Source organism: Erpetoichthys calabaricus, chromosome 9 (assembly GCF_900747795.2).
Source record: "Erpetoichthys calabaricus chromosome 9, fErpCal1.3, whole genome shotgun sequence".
In the NCBI taxonomy this organism is placed as follows: Eukaryota; Metazoa; Chordata; class Cladistia; order Polypteriformes; family Polypteridae; genus Erpetoichthys; species Erpetoichthys calabaricus.
Genome location: NC_041402.2, coordinates 92,766,326 through 92,788,277, shown reverse-complemented (window position 1 = coordinate 92,788,277; position 21,952 = coordinate 92,766,326). Strand labels below are relative to the sequence as shown.

Genomic DNA, 21,952 nt, shown 5'->3' with positions numbered 1-21,952 from the left:
TTTAAATATATTTTAAGATATCAAAAAACAAGGATATCTTAAAATGTAAATGCATTTATTTTGAGATATTTTAAAATAGATGAGAAGTCATATTGGGGGAAAAAAATAAGAAAATTTGCTGGAAGTGACTTGGAGATGCCTCAAAATCAATTTCTGATATCATAAAATATATAGGTGATTAATGTCAACTTTCTTACTGTTCATTTAAAGATACCTGAAAGTAATTCTGAAATATCTGAAACGGTACTTGAGATATCTTCAGATGCATTATGCATATCTCAAAATGTATCAGGGATATCCTAAAGTATAGGAGAACGTATTTTGAGAAATATTGAAATGAGTTTTAGCTATACAAAAAGCTGAACTACATTTTAAGAGATCTGAAATGGAATTTGAATTATCTCTAATTACTAGTTTGGTCTGCCATACGGGGGTCATCTGCTGAACTAAAGTGGCACGATGTCACTGCTTTTATTAATCATTAAGTGAACCCAATACTCATTTCTGCTGGGCATGCTGATCCATGAGATATGTGGGGGAAAAAAGTATATTTTGTTTCCAATCTTTACTATAATGCAGAGCTGTAAGCTGTAAAGAAATATTTATTAAAACTACTGATATATTGTATCTTGAATATTAGGAATGCTAAGCTAGTCTTGTTACACTGCAGTCCTGAAGGGAAGCATGAGTTCATTTTTATGGCTGTTCATCACTTCATTCATCATGTGAGCCAACTTGCTACAATCAGCGCCATGAGAAAATCAAATACCCCAATCTCTCATATTTTTATTTTAATACTAGGCCAATTCAGATTAATACAATTATATCTGTTTGGTCAGTGGAAGGAAATCAAAGTCTCAGAGAAAATGTACATGAACAGGTGGAATACATATAAATAGAGAGGTATGGATGTATAACATTGCAGCAACAGAACACATTTCCTATAGTTTTTCTGGCCAAGGTATACTGATGTAGTCGATGTAACAATAACTTTGGCACAAATAATAAAATAGTGCATGGTGGATATAAGTGGAGGTTTAACAAAAAATAAACTATTGACCAAGTACATAGATCAAATAGAATGAGACATGTAGGGGGATGCAGATACATAAAATAAAGAGAGACAAAAATGCACAATTAGAAATGCATCAAATGTAAGCTAAATACACTAAAAACCCAAAACCTTCTGATAAAATTAAGTTTTTAAGAATCTTCTTTTAAAACTCTCAATAGATTCTGATTCTTTGTTATATTGTTGGGTAGAGGACCTCAATTGGGGAACATAAACCTGAATGCAGAATGCCCTGTTCTTCTATGTTGTACATGTGGAATGAAAATTAGGCCAGCATTACTTAGTCTAAAATACGTTTGGGTTGCTAGTAGTTAAGTAGTACTGATACGTCTCCAGATGCTTGACCATCAAATATTTAAAAAAATGATGAGAAGCCTAAAATGTATAGTAAAATAGAAATTGTTCACGTTTCATTTGCTTTACCTACAATGCTGTTCGCTTTGACACTCTATTCTTTACACGCAGCCAAGTATCTCATTCCCATATGTTGCTATTTTGTGATTCAGCTTATTATCTTTTGCACATTACTTAATATACTGGGTATGCTTGCATTCATAAATGAATTATCTTGTGGAAACACACATACAGGAAAAAAGGTGTGTGTATAACATAATACTTCAGCAGAAGGAGATTTTTTTTTCTTCATACACATCCTTTATTTGACTCTCAGGAAGAATGAAAATTAGTTGATCTTTTAGAGCAATCAGCTTTACTTAGAGGCACCATATGAATTTTAAGCTGACTAAACACTTCACAGAGGAAAAGCAATAGGTAGCAGAAAATATAAAATGACATTTGAAAAAAAAAAAAGATAAGGACTAAATTAACAGCATGTCTATTCTAAATAATATGCGGTAGTGACATACTCGTGAGAGTCAGAAGGCTTTACAGGGCTGAACTTTTTTTTTTTGTTCTCACCTAAACAGACACTGTGAGTGGGTGTTTCCATTTGCATTTCCAGAAACCTTTTTTGTGAGGACCTCTATATAAAATTGTTTTACAGGATCCAATTATCATCTATACATAGCAAATCATGTGGGTGGTTCCAGTTTGGCTTAAGAGCAAAACAAGAAAAAAAAATGAAACAAAGCCCAGTTTTAATGGCGCTGGATGTCAATAACCTTTAAATTGATGTAAGTTAGGATTTCCTAAAGCATGTTGTTAAATTCAGAGCATTTCCTTTAAAATATAGAGCCATCATTTGTAAAATGTATAAAATGTGAATCAGAAAGACATTTTATGATTATTAGACCTACAAAACTGCAGAGATTTATGTTTGTCCAATTACTGACAGTTTGTATGTGGAATTTTGTTAACTTCCAGTTTAACTTTTTTTGTCTGTGTACTATCAACCTGAATACTTAATGACGCTGTAGTTGACATGGCTCTGTTACAGCTCTAGAAGACAGTGTTCAATTCTTGGATTGATCATAATTCTCCCAGTCTGTATTGTCTTTTTTCTAGGTACTTGAATTCCTCCCCAGTCATGAAGTTGTGCAGAATAGGTTGGTATGTATGTTATGTCCATATGAGTAAGTGTTAAGGTATGTTGTTATGGCCTGGAACATGTGTCTGGAACTGGTGCTCTTCTCCCTATGCTACAGGATACATTTTGGCTCTCTACTACCCTAAAATTGGATTAAGCAGCTCCAGTAAATGGATGGATTTATCACGGTCATATAGCTCTTGTTCCCTGGTTTGATTCCAGGCCGGAGTGTTGTCAGTATTTTGTTCCTCTGTTCACATGGGTTTCCTCTGGGATCCTTGATTCCTTTTAGTCCAAGGATAATCCTGTTAGACTGACAGCCAGTTTTAAATTGCCCTTTTATAAGTGTGTGCCCGAGGGTCTATGTAATGGACTGGTATACCAGTTAAGGCTGTTGCTACCAATATAGTGAATTGACACTGCTCAAATCAAACAAACAAAACGTTGTTAAGAAGCCGATTGGGTTTGTGGTAGAATTATGAAACTGTACACTGCCCACATAAAAAATATTAAAAGGTATTTTCATATGTTAAAGTTAGTTGTTAAGCACTGAATAAGGGGAGTAATTAAAAGAAAACTCTTAAGAAAATTTAATAATTGAATTGTTCTCTCTATCTGTTATTACATTATTTTAAAGGACAATTAAAAAGGTTCAGTGTGGTAGTAGTTATTTTCATGTGTACAGAGTACAGATGTCCACCAACTTGCAGCATATCACCACTCTACAGTGCCATGATAAAAAAAATGCATTAAACCTATTAAAGTCTTTTAATCTTTTATTGACTATTAAAAAAAATGAATGTAGATTTTAACTAATACTAATAATAATCTGTGAGCATGGTAGTACAGTATAGTGGTTAGCTTTGTTGCCTCATTGATCCAGAGTTTTGGGATAGAATTATACACTATGGTCATTCTCCATGATCTGATCTCTTTGTGTCTGTGTGGGTTTTCCTCCCACATCCCAAAGACATGATGTCAGGCTAACTGGCTAGCTGAAACTGGCTTTGTGCAAGTGTGAAAGAGGGGCTCAGAAGCAATTAGACTCTGCACTAGACTGGCACCCCCGCCGGGACTAGATTTTCAGCACAATGATGCTTGGATAAGTTCCATGCTTTTGCGACCCTGAATTGGATTAAGTGGGTTTGCAAATGTTATGTTACATAATAATAATAAGTAGGTTCTAAATTTCCAGGGAATTAGTTACACACACTTTTCAGAGTTTTGAGTGGCATTAGTGACTGGCAAATATTCATCTGAAAAATGTGCAAATGATGCCCAACTCAGAAAAAGTTTGAGAAATGCAAATACTTCTAAGAGTACACTGCCTGTTAATATAGACTCTTCATAAATTATTTTTTCTGAAAACAACATCAAACTATTAAATATCATTCACATAAAAGAAAATTGTTAAATGTGGCGTTAAAGAAATGTAATAATGTGATTATGTTGATTAGCACATGCAGATAAGAAGAATTTCACTGTGCTCTGTACATGCAACTATATTGACACTATGAACCTATTAAGTTTAATTATAATCAAACTCTAGTCTGAGCACAACTAATGCCTCTTCATTCCATTATGATCTTTGTGCATCAACATAAGGATATTGAAGCAGAATTTTTAAGGCTCAATGACCTTTCTTTAGTCACCTTTTATGAAACGCAAGAGGGACGGCGACCTTACTCTAACTCCAGGTCACAGAAGCCTCTCTGGCATTAAAAGGAAATGTTAATGAAAGCAAGTGAAAAATATTATGCTGTAAGGCAGTGAGATGTGGGCGATGAAGGTGGAACATAAAACAAGGCTGGGAACAACAGCCATGAAAAAATGAATGACGACTTAAGTCAGTACACAGGAAAAAAAAAAAAAAAAAAAAAAATGTGCAGAGGTTAAAACGACTGAGATAGTTTGGACATGTAGAGTGAAAGAAAGAGAAGTGAAGAGGATGAAACCCAAAGGGAGTCCAAAAAAAATGTTCCTGAAGGTGGCATCATGTAATATGAAAGGAATGGTTGTCAGTCTCGCCCCAAAGGAGTGCCGAGAGTGGAGAAAAAAAACAAGACTTGGTGAGCAATCTGCTAACTCAGAAAACCTCGGAAAATGGATGTTAAACCAGCAGAAGAAGAAGAGAAGAAAAAGGAGGAGAGTTTGAACACAGCTTTGAAGATAACCATGGTTCTATAATGGAAAATATTCTGTTTAAAGAGACGAAGCAAACAGTGGATCAACCAATGCGTGGATTAGAGTAGAAACAAAGATGAATTCAAACAGAGGGAAACAATTGATTCCTTTCATAAACCTTATGCTAGAGCTCAATTAAAAAACTGTGTCCGTTTTTATCTAAAAAATGGATATTTCCGAGCAACAGAAAGTAAAGAGTGAAACAACTAAGCTTACCCTGGGGCTAAAAGATAAGAGTTACGGTGGCAGACTAAAAGAATGAAATCTCCTGAGTATACTATAAAGATATGCGAGGAAGAATATGACTGAATCACTTAAAATCTTGAATAGCACTGATAACACTCCACCAGTTACTATAAATATAGTGCTGAAAACAAGCTTTGAATGACCAATTAGAAATTGAAAAAACAGCAAAGTAAATCTGTAGTGGGCAGCATGATGGTTCAGTGTTTATCAGTGCTGTATCACAGACCCAGCATTCTGGGTTCAAATCCTGCACTTAGTTGTTGTCTTATTGGAGTTTGCACATTCTCTCCATATCTGAGATTACCTCATCCCCAAGGCATGCAAGGCAGGTTAGCTGTCAAGTTTTGACTGATGCCGTGTGAGTGCAGTTTTGTTTCGCAAGTGATCCTTGTGATGGACTGGTGCCCTGCCAATAGTTTTGTGTTCAGCCTTGTGTTCCATGCTGTTGGGATAACCTCTGGCCCTCAGGACAAGAAGTTAGACTAGGATGGTTTGTGAATGATAAATTAAAACTGTAGTCTGAGCGTTACTAATGCCCATTCATTTATTATCTGAAATCTCTTTGTCAGTACTAGGTTGTAGAATGTGAAAACAGTAGACAAAAAGCAGAAGGCAATCCTCAATAAATCACTAGGTCATTACAAAGTACACAATATCAAGTCAATTTTAAGTTACCAGCATGTCTTTGGACTCTGGCAGGAAATCAGAGCCTCTAGTAGACCAATCCAAGCAAAATCCATGTCAATGGGCACACTAGCTTGGAATTCAACTGGGGTCAAAAATCTTTGAGAAGCCAATGCTACGGTCCTAATTTTTTTGTGGCTTTTTTTTTCCCATTCGAAGGTAGGTGATCTCACAAAATATTTAGGCTTGAAGTCTACCTAAAAAGAAAACTGATCACGTTCTTAATGTTTTATGTTAACGTTGATCCACCACAACAAATGCACCTGTACTTAGTAAAGAATCGTTTCTGTAAAGTAGGTATAAAAAAAAGCATAGGATATAGACTAAGTGCCAAATGTGAATGTAGTCATCACTGATGCCAAGGTTTTTTGTAATTTTTCTAGAATATTAACAACTGCAACAAACACCCATCCTTTTATTTTCTAACCCACCCAGTTCAGGGTGTCTATCCCACTAACACTGCATGCAAGGAAGGAACCAGTTCTGGACAGAATGCTGGTCTACTGCAGGCCAAATATGTATAAACTGGCCCAACAGAAGTGAATGGGGGCGTATGAGCAACAAACTTTTTTTTGACTAACCAGACCTTCTTGCTGATTGAACAGAAGGCTGTTTAGAAATTCTTTGGAAAGAAATATTTTATTTAGCTGTATTAAGCAGAAACAGAAAATAGGAAATTGGTTTTAATGTATCATGAACAATGCCTTGCTATTTTAAATAGTTGTACAGCAACAAAGCAGGGATATGGTACCCACTAGCAGCAGTCCTGCCTCCCACGTACAGTATTTTTTATTTGTAGTTTTATCATTATATTCATCCATGGGTTGTCCTCTCTCTACACTCACAGTAACAATGTCTATAGCCCTTTATTAGTCAGTATACTATCCCCTCACCTATTTATCCAAAACCCAGTTTTTCTTTCTCAGGCTCTTATTCCTTTCCCTTTTCAGCATGAGCTAATTACTGAAACTCATTTCCGGAATCACACTGTTTAATTAGCAAGATTAGACTTCCGGACTTGAGAATTACACAGCCTAATTTAACTTGAATGCAGAAAATTAATTAGAGGGAATTAACTCTCACTCTCCTAGTCACCATACCCTCCTTTCCCTGCCCTCTTTCTCTTATCCTCTGCACCTGTCAAGCAATAAAAACAAGCAATGATGTCTGAATACGGAGAGCTTATACTTCACTTCACCAAGCCAGTCATTGAATAAGTCTCACCAGGTAAGCAGTAGTTTTAAAGACAACTTTATTGTCTACAGTTGACATTGTTGCTTTGTACAGCATTACCGAAACAGACCAGTCAAAGACAAAGTTCACCTCAATGTGAAATGCAGGCTTACACAGAGAAACAAACAGTAAAAATAAACTGAGGCATTTATAAAAATAGGTTTACAAAGTCAGAACACCATTTCAAAGAAGTGTTTTTTTTAAGAAATTCAGGCTCAAATTAAAAGAAAGAACACTGTACAATTAAAATTGTGTTTAAAGAGACAAAAACAATGGGCGAGAAGAGTCACAGGTAAAGAGTAATCAGAGGGTCAATACTGATGCAGTTTTACAGATTCACTAAGGGAATCCTAGAAAGGAAAAGAAAAAAGCAAAGACATCATTACGTTGATTGTATTAGATGCCTAACAGTGTAGCCAGTTATTCAAAAGCTCTGCCTACCTTCCTCTATGAAGTGCTGACAGCTGACTGCCTTCGACTCCTTGCTTCTCCTCTAAAGGTGAAGGAGTCTGTGGTTCAAGAGAAGGCGTCCGAGGGATGGCCCCTGCAGAGGTAAGAGCCTGCCGACTCTCCTCTGAAATGAGTGTTCGAGACAGAGTGAGACTGTGGGAGAGGGGTGCCCTCCTCTTTCCTCTATGATCATAACTGTAATGAAAACAAACAAAATTAAACTTTTTATTTTGACCTTACATGAAACTGGATAAAAGAGTGTCCTTACCATGGAAATTCAATGGAAATGCAGTAGATTCAACTTACTATATCATACACTTTTCATTCTTTGTTGACTTACTAAGTCTTGTGTAACTGCTTACTAACCCCTTTAGTTGCCCAACTACACTGTTCTAACATTTCCACAAAAGTTCCATCTAAAATGATCAAATTATATGAAAGAATCTCACCAGAGCTTGGCAGTGATAGTGGCTGCAATCAGCACAAGCAATGTTGAAATGATTATGGTGACATAAAATTGTGGATCTACAGCTGTAACGAGAGAGAACAAACAAGTCAGTCGACACTCGTTTTACACAGTCCCATTTATTCACTAAGCAATTCTTTAAGTAAAAAACATGAATGTAACAAATATATAGCACATATACAAATGTTAGATTACCATATAGTGTCAACTAAGTGCTAGGAGAACTGGAAAAAATAATTTTTACAACAAAATTACTTACAGTGAATTGGACTGAAAATTCAATTCCTCAGGGTAGTGCTTTGACCTACATGTTAGTGCAGAGGTAAACAGTATTTTATATGTTAAAAGAGTATACCCACAACTTTGAAGTGCTGCAAAATAATCTTTCTAGAAACAATAATCAAAACACTGTTGCTATATAAGGCAATAAAGAGTCAATGCCTAACCAGTACTCACACAATGACACATTTTAATCCTCCTTCTTTACAAGCAGCACATTGAGGCACCTGATTTTTATTGTATGGATTTTTAGCGCAAACTACATAACTGGACCGAGTTCATCCCTCAGTAATACTGATGCTGGATATACAGAAATTATTATATTAACTAAAATAATAAGTCTTGTATTTTAATAAATAATAGTTAGCATGGTGGCACAGCAGTTAGCACAGCATCTCATAGCTCCAGGGTCTGGCTTCAATTTCCAGCCCAAATACTGTCAGTGTTGACTTTGCCCTATCAATGTGTGCAAGAGCTTCTCGTCCACATACTCTGATTTTCTTTACACATTCCCAAAATGTGAAAGTTAGCTTAACTGACAAGTCTAAATTAGCGACTGGTATCCTGTGACAGATTCATGTTCCATCTATTGTTGATTCCTGCCTTCCACCCAATGCTGTCAGAGTAGGCTTCAGACCCTAAAATGGACTAAGCAGTTTGAAAGTGGTTGGATGGATATTGTAAAAGGTCTTATAGCAGTTTATAACCATTTCCTGTAAAATACTGTAATTTTTACAACGTCTTCTAGTGGTTTTCCAGACTACTGCTGTTCAATAATCAGTCGCCTATGTCCTCCTGCAAAGGCCATTTGAATAGCTACAAGCTAAATCACATGGTGCCTCAGAGCCACAAGGTCTGTCAGTATATCATCATTGACCTGTCCATTTTCCAAACCTGCTGTTTAATATCACAATGTTGTTGTGCCCTGCCCATATCCAGACAATTTTCAGCTCCACCTGAACATTAATACCTCATACAACTCAGCTTAAGGTAGGCAAGCTCAGTTACAGGATGCTGGCAAAATTCTCACAAGTGAATATCAATAAAATAAATCTGCTTCTGGCATAGTGTCCAGCACATGCTATAAGACTTAAGGCTTTCTCTTTGAAATGTGGATACAGCCAGCCATTTTTTTCATTTTTCAGAAAAGATTTGTGTTTCTAACTGCTGCACTTCTAGAGTGCAGGTGTATCTCTCTTTCTTACATGTAGTAATATTTTGCTGTACATCTATTCTCTTTAGATAGGATCACTGCAATTATCTTTTTAAAGGATTCCTTGGCAAAAGTGGTGGATATACTCCCAAATGTTGAGTATTCTGCTGAATGAGGAAACATCCCATAAAGCTTCCAAAGCAGAAAAATAGCTGGTGTGCTGGAGGAGCTGTAAATCAATTGGGAGACCTGAATTCCCAGCTCAGCAATATGCTATACCCACTGGCATAGCACAATGTTCATGCCCCCTAAAGTATTTATAATAGGGCCCAGATTTAATTTTACCATATATAGTGGCTTCACACATTTAACATCATTTTGATACAGCTGTTAAACATAAAACAGGCATTGATTGAAGAAGCACAAGTCTTTTAAGGCTACATTCACAAGGCAGATAAAAGTGAATATACAGTCGTATGAAAAAGTTTGAGAACCCCTCTTAATTCTTTGGATTTCGTTTATCATTGGCTGAGCTTTCAAAGTAGCAACTTCCTTTTAATATATGACATGCCTTATGGAAACAGTAGTATTTCTGCAGTGACATTAAGTTTATTGGATTAACAGAAAATATGCAATATGCATCAAAACAAAATTAGACAGGTGCATAAATTTGGGCAACAGAGATATTACATCAATACTTAGTTGAGCCTCCTTTTGAAAACATAACAGCCTCTAGACACCTCCTATAGCCTTTGATGAGTGTCTGGATTCTGGATGGAGGTATTTTTGACCATTCTTCCATACAAAATCTCTCCAGTTCAGTTAAGTTTGATGGCTGCCGAGCATGGACAGCCTGCTTCAAATCACCCATTAGATTTTCGATGATATTCAAATCAGGGGACTGTGATGGCCATTCAAGAACATTGCACTTCTCCCTCTGGATGAATGCCTTTCTAGATTTCAAACTTTGTTTTGGGTCATTGTCTTGTTGCAATATCCAACCCCTGTGTAACTTCAACTTTGTGACTGATGCTTGAACATTATCCTGAAGAATTTGTTGATATTGGGTTGAATTCATCCGACCCTCGACTTTAACAAGGGCCCTAGTCCCTGAACGAGCCACACAGCCACATAGCCCCACAGCCAGCCTGATAGAACCTCCACCAAATTTGACAGTAGGTAGCAGGTGTTTTTCTTGGAATATGGTGCATGCAAAGTGCTTTTTGTTATGACCAAATAACTCAATTTTTGTCTCATCAGTCCAAAGCACTTTGTTCCAAAATGAATCTGGCTTGTCTAAATGAGCATTTGCATACAACAAGCGACTCTGTTTGTGGTGTGAGTGCAGAAGGGGCTTCTTTCTCATCACCCTGCCATACAGATTTTCTTTGTGCAAATTGTGCTGAATTGTAGAACAATGTACAGATACACCATCTGTAGCAAGATTTTCTCGCAGGTCTTTGGAGGTGACCTGTGGGTTGTCTGTAACCATTCTCACAATCCTGCACCTGTATTTTTCTTGGCCTGCCAGACCTGGGTTTAACAGCAACTGTGCTTGTGGCCTTCCATTTCCTGATTACATTCCTTACAGTTGAAACTGACAGTTTAAACCTCTGAGATAGCTTTTTGTAGCCTTCCCCTAAACCATGATACTGAACAATCTTTGTTTTCAGATCTTTTGAGAGTTGCTTTGAGAATCCCATGCTGTCACTCTTCAGAGGAGAGTCAAAGGGAAACACAACTTGCAACTGACCACCTTATATACCTTTTCTCATGATTGGACACACCTGTCTATGAAGTTCAAGGCTTAACAAGCTAATCAAACCAATTTGCTGTTGCAAGTAATCAGTATTGAGCAGTTACATGCATTCAAATCAGCAAATTACACGGGTACCCAAATTTTTGCACAGCCAGTTTTTCACATTTGATTTAATTTCATACAACTAAATATTGCTTCATTAAAAATCTTTGTTTGGAAAACACCCCCAGTACTCAAATGTTCCTAGGAAATGAAAGACATACTACTGTTATCTTTTTTTTGTTGAAAGTAGAGTAAATCATTATGCAGGCTGAGAGGGGTTCCCAAACTTTTTCATATGACTGCATCTATACTTTTTCCTTTTGTATTTGTTTTTCTTTTTGGAACTGCTCAGATTATTTTTGTGACTGATCCAGATCTTATATGAGTACAAATGTCTATCCTGAATGTCCCCACATACACAAAATAATAAAATAATTTTGTCAAATAGATGCTGGCTACTGCTGTACTTCACTCTGTTTCAGAACAGAATGCATCCAAATTCGTAGGCTCATGATGGAATGGAAGGAAAAACAGTAAACGAAGAGCTGTTGGTTTGTGTGCATTTATTACTGCCAGTGTTCTGATAGGAATGGTTGGCTCAAGGGACAGGGGAAGGACTGGTGTTATGAGAGCAGTGTAAATCCTTTTTGAAAAGTTTAGCTAATCACACTTCTCCCAAAAACATCAGATCTGTCTCAGATGTGAGTTAAAAAATGGGAATGGAGCTGCAGTGCAAATATAAACTTTTTTTGGTTTCAAATATCAAACGCAACTGACTGTATGCAGTTGTTTAAAAATGAGAATGACCTTTGGGCCTGGAGGTCTCCCAACCTCGTAAGGGGGTGTTCCAGTGGTCATACTGGTACCAGAAACTAGAGGCGAAGAGTAGTAGCAATTACAGATTACCTGGAAATAATATTTTGTTATGTGCTTATAACTAGTCACTTCAGCAATAGTGTGTTTTAATCAAACCTCTGATAGTTGATGCAGACATGTAGTTTGCGGTTGAATAATTCACTACAGAAAATAGACTGCTAACTACATAATACACTGGGGCGATGGTCGAGGGATTGGTGCCACACTACAGATTTTGTAACATCCTTCTTGCTCAATCTTACCCCCTTACTAACATCACCTCTAATATAAAAGATGTTATTACAAACAGAAAAGCATTGCTTCTCTATCCTCATTTCATGGGGCATCTTTTGACTTTAATTTGGTAGCTTTTGTGAAGTTCTGCTTTTTCTAGCTCTTCTAGCTTAATTCAAATTAAGAATTAATTTCACCCTAGTGAAGCTCACAGGTGTTCAAATGAGCCATCTTTCTGCTGTATGACAACAGGCAATGAGAAAGAACCAAGCTGGAGTCTGGCCTAGTGCCATGGTTCATTGTCTCCCAAGAGAATTGAATCAATAAAGGTTACTCCTGTAAGGACATTTGATTGTAATTATGTTACAGTATAACAAAACATACTTTATCAAAATGCTGCTGACAAGCATTAAGTATTACAGTCAGGTGTTACTCCCCTCCCACCTGACAGTCTGAATACAATTTAGAATTACTGTACTGTCCTTAAAGACCTCAGAAATCCCTTCTAACATGTCTACTTCCATTTAAAGCAATTAGAAAATCAAAAGCTTTTAAACTCTTCCTTCCCTTGGTGCAAAGACATGATGCACTACTTGTTATTTTTTGTGACCTTTCTGATGAAGAATTTATTCATATGGTACTCTGCCTATATTGTTTCACCTTGAGATGCTAGTTTCTTCTAGCACTATTTGGAAGGATGCTCACTTTGCCAAGGTTCAAAGTAAAAAAAAAATTAAAAATCTGTTGACTAAATGCCCAGATGATTATAAAATACTGTAAACAAAAGTGCTTGCCTATGCACTTTTAATAGAGAGCAATGCATTGAATTACAGTTATAAACAGATTATCATTCTATAAACAGTGTTAAATAAATCATGGAATATTTAACATGATTATGTTGTACTATTCACTGCTAGTTAGTTGCTATGAGCTCCTCAAGAGTCCACCTTACCTTCAGTCTCCTTCTCAGAAAGCTCGGTCACCAAAGTTACTACTCCATGTCCTCCACTTTTCTCCCTTTCTCCTCCTCTGCCTCTTTCATTGGGCCCCAAGGCGTCATCTTGAGGCGGTGTTGCCGTGTTATGAAAATGTGGACGATAATGTGGATGGTGAAGCTGTTGGTTCTGCTGGCGATGACGCATTTCTGCTGGTACATCGCCTGTGTCATCTTCTGGAAGTTGGGTAGGTCCCCAATCAATGGCCCAAGGAGCTGTGGGTGGGGCAGAGGATGTTAGTGGAAGAGGCCGCAGCGCTTGTCGCCTACCCCTCTGTTGGCTGGCTGTCTCTTGACGTGTTTTAGACCCAATCATTCCATTTAAACCACTTTTTGCCTTGCTATTCTTCTGTTCCATAATTTTATCTTTCCATCGATTTGTTCTGTGGCCTGACCCCTGCAAGGGATCATGGGTGGTTAGCCCTTGCTGGAAGCAATTACACGACAAAGTTTCTGCAGCCAAAATTAGTAGGAAAAGAGTAATAAATAAGGGCAGCCGCCCGTAATTTTCCACAAGAGCGGGAAGAAAGCTGCAGAGAGAAAGAAAATGAAAAGCAGGATAGATAGAGGAAACACAAAGAATGGGAAAAAATATGTATTTTTAAAGCAAAGAATCTGAGAGAAAAGCAGGCTTAATTTTACTTCACTGCATTTCTTAGAGGAATTCACTCATAGACTTGCAAGTTCAGAGAAATACAGGAGCACTCTAACAAAGCAAATGACATGAACATTGCTAATAATCTGACATCCGAGAAAGAAAAAAGATGTCTGTTTCTATTATGTAAAGGTATGGAAAAACTAAAAGGCATGTAGCTGTTCACTGGAGTGTACAAAAGAAAAGACTGCTGTGAAAATGTTAAAGTCGATTCCACCAGATGCACAAATCACTCACTAATATCCACTTATATGCGAATTAAGCAGGAGCCAATAGCAGATTCCTCCCCCTCTTTCCACCTCCAGTTTTTCTGATTTCTCTCTCTCACCTCCACTTCATTTTGGACGGTTCACAGCTTTAATGGATCCCCTTGACGGTGCATCTTTGTATCTGACCTGCAACACACAGGAATGAACAAGTGACAGAGACAAAGAAGAGGGAGGAGAAAACTAGCACAGATTTGCAAGAGACTGATCAGGGGGCGACAAACTGCTCTCATTAAGATGTGACTCACTCTATTTCTAATTGTTTTATATGAAAAAGAAACATTTTAATGCTGTTTCTCCCCTACTGAGATTAAAAATATGTTTCTCTTTCCTCTTCTTCTCAGCTCCACAGAGCAGAGCAATACATTAATTCAAGCAGCAGTGATATGCTGTAGGTACTAACAAAGTCTAGGTTCTTAATTAAAACCTTTGCTGAAACTGAAATGAGAATTTTCCTTACTTCATTGTTTTTGGACAAATGTAATACTTATTAATATAAAAATAACATCACAAAAGTAACTATAATAAAAATGTCAAAAATTACAAATAATTATCCATCAAATAAATAAGATTTAAAACTCAAAGTTCGAGGATTAGAGTTTACGGTGCACAGTTAAACGTCACAAATAGAATATATGTTACCAGCTGTTTTTCTCTATACAAAGGGAAAATTGGCCCAGTCAAACGTTGCAGTGGATAAGATCAATCAGTCACTGCAACCTCTTAAAACCACTTTTTCCATTACTGGGTTACCAGCAGCACTGGTAACAAAAGGCAAAAGGCAGAAATCAGCTCTGCAGGGGATGCGGGTCAGTCAGGGGACAATATCTGAACAAAAAAATCAATGCAATATAGAGATAAGAATTAACCTAACTGGTATGTCTTTGAGATGTGGACAAAAACTGAAGCAGCCTCAGGAAGTCAACCAGGAGAGCATCTAAACTTTAGATGGTGACATAAATAGGAATTAATCTTAAGTTGAATAGTATGTTTTATTACATGAAACTACTACCAGCAAATCAAGATTTATTTAATATTGCACAATTAATAGTGTAAACTGTCAAAAATAAACACCTATCTATCCATCTAGTGACAGAATCCACTTCAACACAACAAATAACCCTCCATCCTTTATCCAATTCCACTCATTCGATTCAAGGTTGCAAAAGATGGCACCTTATCCTAACAACACCGAGGCTGAGCCTTTCAATTGTGTACAGGGCAGGCCTGTCGAGAGAGGGAGCCAATTGGACAATTTGGCATGGGCCTCATCTGATAGGAGGGACCTCACCTAAGCCAAGGTACTCCAGCTTTAAACCTGTGGCAGTTCCTAAAGCTAAAACTATATAAAATAATATTTTTATTCAATCAATGAATATAAAATATGTATATACTGTATGTATACGTATATACACACACACACACACTAGCTACAGTAAATATAAAAATATTTGATATCTTTTGCCTTACGTATACCATCAGCATTAGTCCTAAGCCTGTCTCAGGCAGCACTTCCTCCCATAAAGCCGCCTTCTCAAACTCTGTCATTCCAAGTCGTTTTGCCCTCCTTCTGTCTGCTTTTTGACTAGCATCAATGGTAGATAGACACCCATTACTCTCTATGAAAACATAAATCATATTCTTGCGAATACTTCTCGTGTTAGAAGTTGACTCTCTGCCATTCGGCCTATGACTTTCCTCTGTATCCTTATCTGTCTCTCTTGCCCAGTGCTTCTTGTCTCAATTGCGTGAGCAACCAAAGACAAACTGACCAATCAGATTGCTCAGAGGGACCAGACACACACACAGACAGTAGTGTTTTATTATATAGTAAAATATATTGTATATATCATTATATTGATTTAAAAATATAACCAATGCATTACTATTGTTTCTAAAGGTTAATGCTGCTTGAAATGACTGATTTTTCATTTATTACTCACATATGACTGCAAAGACCCATTTTCAGCAGCCATTACCCCAGTGTCCTAATGTTCAACTCCTTTAACTAATCCTTTTTTGCTTATTTTTAAATTCTAATTGGTTATTAGAAAAACATTTGAAATTGCATGAATGCTGCTGCAACCTGTTACTCTGTTCACTTGGGTTGCAAGGTCTTGGGTTCAGAAATGGCCAAAATGATACAGCTTTCTATGTCAATGTACTGTTTGTTTTTTTTTCTTTCTTGCAGAATTAAGGTTATTCCATGTGACACACTGCCAGGAAACCATGGATTTCATATAGAGGTATCTATTGCTGTCTTGAGAGAAGAAGACATTCTGGATCTAATATGATAGAAAAACAAAAGTAAGGCCCAGATGCACAACTCCAGAAGAAGGTAAGTACATCAGAGTCAGTAGTTTATAGGTCCTTAGTTAGTTCCTTAAATACAAGCCGAATACCAGTGTCATCTGCAACAGAGAGAAGATGGCTCCGGGATGCTGTCCAAAGAGGCAGAGTTTCAAAGAAAAAAGCCATATCTGAAACTGACAAAAAATAAGAAAAAGTTACAATGGGCAAAAGAACGCAGACATTGGACAGAAGATGACCGGAAAAGTATATTATGGTCAGGATCCCACAATTGTTTTTTTCTCTGTTGCCGAGGATACTAGTATTTGCCATGTATTTAAAGAAGAAGCCAAGCAAGAACCTGTAAAGTGTTTGTTTCTTAAACTACAGACTCTGATTTAGTTATCTTCTTAAGCAGTTGTGCATCTGGACCAGCATGTTCTTTTTCTGTCCTGGTTAGATCTTGCCTTCTTCTTTCAAGACAGTAATAGATACACCTTTGTATATAATCATTAGTTTCTTGCCAACAAGTAAGCCTGCGATTCGCTAGCGAATCGGAAATCCTAGAATGGCAATCAGATTCTGTTCCGTCCGATATGTGGATGGATGACATATCATGGAGGGTGGGTGCGTCTGGGGAAATGTCATTTAATCCAATAAGCATATCTGTACTAAAGCGGTTTCGTTTTGTGGAGATGTGAGTCTGTTGCCTTCGCTGACACCGACTGCTTTAACAGGTTGTGGTGTTTGGGGGCCACCTACTGACTCTGGGAATTCGCTGCGTCTGACTGTGGGGCAAGTGCCACAGCACAATATGCGCCTTGGTGAGATGCCGCTGCGTGAAGACATATCATGGAGGGTATGTGCGGTCGCGTCCGGGCGGCCGTACGACCTGGCGTGTACGCTTTACCTCAGGTGTAGTTCACAGGTCATAGTCTCGTTTCTGTGTTTTCTTTGGTTTGAGCCGCGACTCCTTTCACAAGCGCGTTGTAGGCGCACGCGTTGTCACAGTTGGTTCGAGCCATGACTCCTTTCGCAAGTGCGTTGTAGGCGCGCGCGTTGTCACAGCATGGACCTTTGGTTTGAGCCGTGACTCCTTTCGCAAGCGCGTTGTAGGCGCGCACGTTGTCACAGCATGGACCTTTGGTTTGAGCCGTGACTCCTTTCGCAAGCGCGTTGTAGGTGCGCGCGTTGTCACAGCATGGACCTTTGGTTTGAGCCGTGACTCCTTTCGCAAGCGCGTTGTAGGCGCGCGCGTTGTCACAGCATGGACCTTTGGTTTGAGCCGTGACTCCTTTCGCAAACGCGTTGTAGGCGCGCCCGTTGTCCCAGTTGGTGTGTGCCGTGACTCCTTTCGCAGGCGCGTTGTAGGCGCGCGCGTTGTCACAGTATGGACCTTTGGGGTTTCCGTACATCCGGTGAGCCCTGCGCCCATCCGGTTTACAACCTTCGGTTAGCAATATGGATATGGATCTGTCACATGGAATGACCTTCATTCTGCAAAATGAGAATAGACCGACATGTTTCTTGAGAAAGCAGTTTCATTTGTGCCATTTTTGAACCTAGAACTAAACTTTGGGAATACCAGTATCTTGCAACCCAAGTGTACAGGTTTCAGCAGTGATACTGCAAATAAATATTTTTCTAATAACCAGTTAACATATAAGCATGACTAATAAAGGATAAGATAACCATTGACCTTTAAGATACCAAAGGAATGGCTGCTTAAAATGGGGCATTGCAGTCATATGTGAATAATACATTTAAAATCAGTCACTCCAAGCAGTAATTGCCTTGGCTATACTTTTAAATCAATTTAGTGGTATCTTCCACATAATGAGGTGTCAATTTCTATCAGACATATGTAATGAGAACTCAAGCAAAATGACACATTTTATTGGCTAACTAAAAAGATTACAATATGCAAGCTTTCCTTCTCATTACATCCATAATGGCTAACATGGTACAACACCCTAGTACTATCAGACACATGAAAGTTTCTGGGTGTATCCAAACCACACACAACCACATATAGATACTAACACACACACATACCGAGCATATATACCATTCTTTATATTAAAATATTATTTATACTTTTTCCCCATACTTCATGTGAATTCCTGCAGGGTCCAGGCACCAGTCCATCACAGTGTACACTTACACTCACATACACATTGCCAGTTTGGGGTGCTCTGTCCTAACCTGTATGTCTTTGGGGTGTGGAAAAAAGTCACAGTGCCAGAGAAAAGTTAACAGACACACAGGTTTAATGCAAAATCCACACACACAGCGTTTGACTGGGACAAATTTTGAATCCAGTTTCTCAGTGCATTCAATCAGTAGAACTAACTCCTGTAACACAACTGCCATATAACACAATAAGTAGTAAGCTTAACATAACTAAATAATAGTAAATCAAAAGCATCAAGTAGACAACAGGTGACCAATGCTCAGGATGTATGGTTTCCGTGTCATAGGTCCCCGAGTGAGGGTGCCTGACAGAGGGCCATTTAAGGAGGCAGTACAGGTAAGGACATGTCACCTTTCTTCTAGTTTTTTGACCTACACAGAATCTGTGTGCTTCTTAGTTAAAATAGTGATTTAACACAAAATACTTGTTAAGTACATAATACATGTACTGTAGTTGTTGTTTTACACAGTCTGATGAAATGCTTAATTTTAAAAATTTGTTTTAATTTAAATATTACAAAGCTTTGTTTTCCTTGCCCCCTTTCATACTACACATACATAGAAGTAATGAGCACACATACATCAGATATAACCATTATCATCATTAGTTTATTCAAGAAACAATATTATTCATGAATTATACACATTTTAATAGAACAGAAACTGTAATAAAGACCTGCAAGACACACATTGAATTCTGTGAAGCATTAACAGCTATTGATATGGACAGCTACTAACACAGCATGCAGTTACTAAGTGTCTGATTCACGTGAAACTGGAAAGCTGACTGCTTTAAAGATGGTGGTGTCTGATGGAGTTCCTAGACATTACATAAAATAAGACTTACCAGTGCCTATAAACTGATGCTTTAGAAGCAAATGTTAATTCATGTGGCTTTGCCGTTAGAAACAAAAAAGACTGACTACAATGTTACAATATACTACAATAAATATTAATAAGTTCCTTATTTTTTAACAGACATTTCAATTCAATTGTCAATTAAAATTACTGGAATATTGCTAAAACCTTGACACAATTAGTACAATAATGTAGTTATAATTTACATTTCATACTTTTATCTTCCAAATCAAATCTAGGAACGCAGGTGGCTGGAGTCTATCCAAATAAAAACATGCACAGAGGTTGTCATACTCTCTCAACTTACTTACTCTCCCTCATGCAGGGCCAATTTAGAGTCAACGATTACCTCAATCTGAACATTTTTAATAGTAGGGTCGCAGACTGGGGAAAACCCATGCATCCACAGGAAGATCAATGTTTGTACCAGGATTCAGACTCATGACAATAGAGCTGTGAGATGGCAATATCCCCATACGTTATAAACCCTTTCATACTAACAAATTCAGTCAAGCAGTGTTTACAACTTTAAAATTCACTTTTAATACAGCTTTTACAAACAGAAATTGAGAAAATGTAATGCAAACTACTCAAAATAAAATCTTTACACTCCATGCATGGCAATGTTAAAGAACAAAAAACAAACTGCACATACTAATACAATTGTAACTTGAATGTATGGTGTATCTATTAACTCCATGCTAATTTCAGACCTGCAGAGCAAATAACATAAAACAGTAATACAGTCTGCATATGCAATATATTACAGATGCAGCCTGTTCATACAAAAGAGATTAAAATTCTTGTCTATTTCCAAATAGCTTGTTAGAGAAAACTGAACTTTAACAGGGTCCACAGATATTAGAAGAGCAGAAACTTCCTTTTATCCTTGTGTTGTCTAATGGGAAAGATACTCTGAGCAGAAAGATGAAAAGCCAGCCTTCACATTAAAACACAGGGCAAAGCTACAAACACAGCCCGAGTTGTCTAATAGGACGTCTACCTCAATGTACCCTACACATCAAATATTAAAATAAGGTTAATGCAAGTGACACAGAGCAGATTTCTAGTAAAAATTATATATTCATGTAATGTGTAGCAAGTGAAAAAACAAATGTTACTACAGAGTGCACAAAGTTGTTTTATTGATAGAGAGCAAACTAATGATTCATATTTAATGTTACATTTTACACCATTCAGTCCGAACTACTCATATATAATAAATATGAATAGGAGACAAAAATCACAGTAGAATAAAACATACCAAAATAAAAAGAGATCTGTCAGAAACTCCACTGGAAGAACAACCTTGACCAGCATACAGGGAAAAAACACAAATCTAACCAAACTAATTCTGATCAAGCCTACCCAACCTAACAGAACAAGCATACGAACACAGACTGATAAAGGAATTTTATCGGATATCACACACGATAAAACAAGACAAATACTTATTCAGGTTACATTCTATTAATTAAATAATAAAGTGATCTCCCTTTGTGTATAAATGTGATTAAAGTCATGAAAAATCATAAGTTATAATAGGACAAAATCAAAAGGAAACAGCAAAACAGTAAAAGCAAGACAAATAATACAACAAAGCTGGTGAGAAGGGAGACAGATGGAAAGGAGGAGAGACAAGGGTCCACAGTTCCCAGCTTGCTTCTCCAATTTATGTAGACTTAATCATTATTAGGAAAAAAAAATCAGAATGCTTCCCCACACACCCAATCCTTCCCCTCTTTGGCATCTTATCTTTTCCCCCATGCTGTCTTTCTCTGTTTCTTCCACCCTCCCTCCCAGCTGAAATCATTATGCACTGACAAGTGTTGTGAGTAAGACAAAACGATCTCATTATGTACCCTCCCCTGGAGAGAGGGAATGATAGAAAGCAAGAGGGAGCAAGAGATGAGAAGTGAAAGGGAAGATAGGGACAGGTGGCAGTAGCGAATAGAGAGAGAACGAGAAGACTCCAGTGGGGAAAGCCAAGTGAAATCTTTAAGAAGCAACAGTTATGTTTCCATATGCAGCTTTATGAAGCGAGGAAAGATGTGGACCAACAAGCAGAGTTAACTTACAGACAGAAATGGGCAAGATGCAAAGAAAAATGAACAAAGCAGTGGAAACCTGACTGGGTAGTAGAATAGTCCAAAGACATCCAAAGACATCTGAGCATCTAGACAAACCTTGGGCTGTGATATGCAAGCTAAGTGTCAAGAAAAGGTGAGCAGATTTAAATGTATAGCACTGACCTGAATCCACAGAGAGCAAGAGAAGAGGAACAGCAGAGAAGAGAAGACTGCCGTTGCTGTGGCGACTGACAGACTGAGAGTAAGGATGAGAGAGAGAGAGAGAGAGGGTAGGAGGGAGGGGAAAAGAGAGGGGGAAGAGGAGGGGTGAGAATGGGAATCAAGAGATGTTCATGAAAGAAATTTAGGACGGAAGGGTGAAAGGCTGGGAAAGAAGGAATGAAAATATTTAACTGCTAAAAAACATGGAGGTAAAAAGGTACCTCTTTCAGATACACATGTACATAACGTAATATTTTACTTTG

At 37.7% G+C, this 21,952-nt stretch overlaps 1 protein-coding gene across 1 annotated transcript; it reads right to left on the bottom strand.

Annotated features, from left to right (window-relative positions):
• Positions 1–6,907: 6,907 nt before the first annotated feature.
• Positions 6,908–21,743, bottom strand: pianp (PILR alpha associated neural protein). Its single transcript, XM_028809912.2, has 6 exons — positions 21,651–21,743; positions 14,121–14,187; positions 13,096–13,667; positions 7,805–7,886; positions 7,347–7,550; positions 6,908–7,255 (listed from the first exon to the last, which is right to left on the bottom strand). The coding sequence occupies exons 2-6, from the start codon at positions 14,129–14,131 to the stop codon at positions 7,234–7,236; spliced, it is 891 nt and encodes a 296-aa protein (XP_028665745.1). The 5' UTR covers positions 14,132–14,187; positions 21,651–21,743; the 3' UTR covers positions 6,908–7,233.
• Between the last annotated feature and the right edge of the window lie 209 nt (positions 21,744–21,952).